Raw genomic sequence first — 3,695 nt, 5'->3', positions numbered from 1 at the left:
CACTTTGATCAACGCATTCTTTCGAGCCACTTTGGCTCCTTTCTCTTCATACTCAGCTCGACTCACACAAGCCGAATAGAATTCATTCTATTCATCAATTCATTCTATCAACATATACCTGAGAAGCCACATAACTTCCTCCTAACCAACTTGCAATCTCTCGTTTCTTTGAACCATTCACACACACTTCCATTTGTTTTCCTTGTACTTCAACATTTCCAGCAAGTTTCTCTTTTACTGCTTTTATATTCGCTTCATATCGACTCTTCACCAAGCGATTCAAGTCACGCTGTAAACGTTTATCAAATCCTTTGAACTTGGTTGAACCTCCTGCTACTACAATGTTACTATACAAACCACGACGAGTATCCACAGGACAATGCATGATTGTCTGATCCACTAGATTCGCTAAAGGAGTTGTGTATTCTGGATTCAGGATTTCTGGATTGAAGAACAGTTCAGGAGCCAAGAATTGTTCATACCCCACATCCATTCGCCAACTCTTTCTCTCAGTTCATTTAATCAATTCTACCTGACCTGTCCGACTATTCACTCCACTGTATTCCTTGAAGCGAGAACGATCCTCATCAAATGCCATAAACTCTTTCATCACATTCCCACAACAATAACACAGATTCTCCTTGATGTATCGAACTGTCTCCATCACATCCTCAGAAGGAACAGCTTCACCACGTTCTCGAATACGACGTAGAATGAACTCTGATATATCACGACCACCAAGAGGAAGAGTCTTCACACCAGCACCCAACACATAACCTTCAGACTACTATCAATCTCACACTCAACACCTACCACAGGAATAATCGAGGTACCTCCTTCTCCTGCATCCACTACCACTCCACATACTCCTGAATCCATCTAATCATCATTCATTCATACAACACTCACAGGAGAACTACTCTTACTCGATAACTCATTTGCATATAAACACAAAACTGCTTGAGTTGCAATATAAATACCTGGAGCATTGAATGTCTCAAACATCACTTCAGCTGTGTATTCACGATTCTCCTACTCTTCAGATACACCCTATTTCATTACTGGTGTATTATTGAATGGTTCAGTAATCAAGAAATAGTGATCTTCGGGGTTACAACGCAGTTCTTGGTACAACGAATAATCGAAAAGCTTTTCCATGCTATTCCAATCTTGAATGATTCCATGTTGAATTGGATATGTAGGAATGTAATTACTATGACCAAAGGCTTTCTCACCAACCAAGTAATCAAGGTCTTCGAGACTTTGAAACAATCGATCACTTCGCTTCTAAAAATCATTTCATATCATCATATCCACATTCGAACGATACGCCACAGCAGTCGGAAATATCGATGATGGGATGCTATTCCCTGCGTATCCAATCTTTGTATATCTATACATTATCCAAATCCATGATTCCTATACCCTGTACCACAATCAATAACGACAGCTTGATTCAGATTGCAGTTCATTCTAGAAGGATAATATATTCTCCATAATATGATCTACACTCAAGAGGAGTCTTGAAAGTTCGAAGAAGTGGAGATCTGTCAAACGACGCCTTGCATGACCAGTGATCCATGAATAATATAACCATTTCAATCAAACAAACAAAGTGATTCCAATATGATGCCATTTGCTCAACCGTGATGCTGTTCATTTTTCTCGACAAGACTCTTTAAATAGAATTCTACGTAAAAGAAAGAAAACATAGCTTACCTCCTGCACGATAACTACTCCGAATCATTGGTCCGCTAGCAACATATTTAAAACCCATATTCTCTCCATACTCCTTCCATTCATCAAACTCTTTAGGTTCGACATATCGCTTCACGGGAAGATGGTTCTTAGTTGGTCTGAGATACTGACCAAACGTTACGATATCGATTCCACTGTTACGAATATCCTTCAGACACTGAATGATCTATCTATCATTCACTCCATTCAATATCACTTCCTCTCGAGTCTCACCCAATCCCAACATGATCGATGTCTTCGTAAGAAGTTTTGGATTATGATCTTTCGCAATTTCAAGGACTGAGAGAGATTGTCTGTAGTGAGCACGAGGATCCCGAACAAAAGGCTGAGGATAAGACAGCAAACTATGTACTCACAGTAAGACGTTCGATTGTTTCGATATTATGGGCAAATACATTCAGCCCACTGTCTGCTACCTGATGAATGCATTCTTTCACTCCGTTGAAATCAGGGGTCAAACATTCAATAATAATCTTCTTCTTGGAAAGACGCTTTAACTCAGAAATCGTTTTTGCAATATGGGCTGCTCCATAATCAGGAAGATCGTCACGATCGACTGAAGTTAGGACCACATAATCTAGTCCCCATTCAGCAATAGCTTGAGCAACGTTTACAGGCTCCTACAAGTGATACACAAGAAAAAAGAAAACATTCTCATCGAGAGGAGGAGGGTTACTACATGTTTTAGTGTTACAGAATTTGCATCCTCGAGTACATGTATCTCCCATCAACATAATCGTTGCAGTAGCAATGCCATCTTTCCCTCCCCAACACTCACCAATATTCGGACATTTTGCCTCTTCACAAACTGTAGCGAGTTTCAGTTTTCTTACCGTCTTCAGAAGATGCTCATAGTTCTCTCCAGAAGGTAATTCGGCTTTTAACCATGGAGGAAGTCTCTTTCGGACTTGTTTTTTCTTTGGATCAGGTGTTGTGCATGAAGCTGGATTGGTTTTGCCCTTATCCATAAAGTCCCCAAGATCAGGGCCACTCTTTAGCTCATTCTATAAAGTAAACAAACGAAATGGAAAAGAACTCGAAGGGCGTTCAAACGATCACTACTTGCAGCACAAGAGAAAGATCTCACAATAACTCGCTATAAAACTCATAACAACCAGAATAGACATACACGACCACAGTGAGAAAGCATTGTTAAAAACAACAATAACGTGGAAACAGGGAAACATCATATAATGATCAATTTCCTGTAAAGAACAGAATTTATCACCAAAAAACAAAGTATAATCAAGTCCATTCTACCAACTACACACAGGCCGTTTCGCCAATGCCTCCTTATCCACGGAAAGTGCAAGGTTTCTTAGCCAGGAACGTTGACTTGAACTTCTTTGACTCAGCACGATACTGACGATGAGGAAGAGCGAACTTCAGATTCTCGTGAGTGTACATCACATTCTGATGTCTTCTCAACTCTTCATTAGGAACCACAGCAGTCTTGATGATTTGGATAGAACGATCACGAGCACGATGAGTTCCAGCCATCTCCTGATAACACTGCTTCACAGCACCCAACAGAGTCGTATCACGATACTCCTTGTACATGTTATGAGTTCCAGAACGAGAATTGTAACGCAGCCAGATTCCATAGTTCTTCACTTCGACTCCCTTCTCGTGAATCTACACACAACTCAAACTCAACACAAACCACTTACCTCATTCACAGCCAGAATCTCACCAGTTCCACTCTTCATCTTCTCAAGTCTGTGCATGAAATACCAGTAACGAGACTTTGCAGTCACAGGATTAGGAGCAAACAGTCTCATTCTGTAAATCTCAGGCTCAGGATCGTTTTCAGTAGGAAGACGACGACCAACAACGTGATAGTAGTGAATCTACAGAAAGGTTAGAAACACCAATCCAAATCAAATCTAACAAATTCAACACATACAGGCATTGGTTTTCGATTATTCAAATGGCAC

General features: G+C 40.4%; 2 protein-coding genes across 2 annotated transcripts; both read right to left on the bottom strand.

Annotated features, from left to right (window-relative positions):
• JH06_5578 (actin-related protein) lies at positions 1–1,298 on the bottom strand (the record flags this gene model as incomplete). The annotated part of the gene is given in 7 exon segments (XM_014669791.1): positions 1–87; positions 119–502; positions 533–784; positions 814–879; positions 910–1,032; positions 1,063–1,253; positions 1,271–1,298. Coding segments are annotated over 7 exon segments (1,131 nt in total), but the record flags the coding sequence as incomplete, so codon positions are not given.
• A 392-nt stretch (positions 1,299–1,690) lies between these two features.
• On the bottom strand, positions 1,691–2,908 carry JH06_5457 (hypothetical protein; the record flags this gene model as incomplete). Its single annotated transcript, XM_014669790.1, has 6 exons — positions 1,691–1,924; positions 1,955–2,083; positions 2,115–2,378; positions 2,409–2,762; positions 2,795–2,854; positions 2,888–2,908. 6 exons carry the CDS (start codon positions 2,906–2,908, stop codon positions 1,691–1,693), a joined length of 1,062 nt encoding a protein of 353 aa, XP_014525276.1.
• Positions 2,909–3,695: the final 787 nt, after the last annotated feature.

Source organism: Blastocystis sp. subtype 4 (assembly GCF_000743755.1).
Source record: "Blastocystis sp. subtype 4 strain WR1 chromosome Unknown seqid_0409, whole genome shotgun sequence".
NCBI lineage: Eukaryota > Bigyra > Opalinata > Blastocystidae > Blastocystis > Blastocystis sp. subtype 4.
Note: the sequence above shows the minus strand (reverse complement) of the source record. Positions and strands in the feature narration are given on the sequence as shown.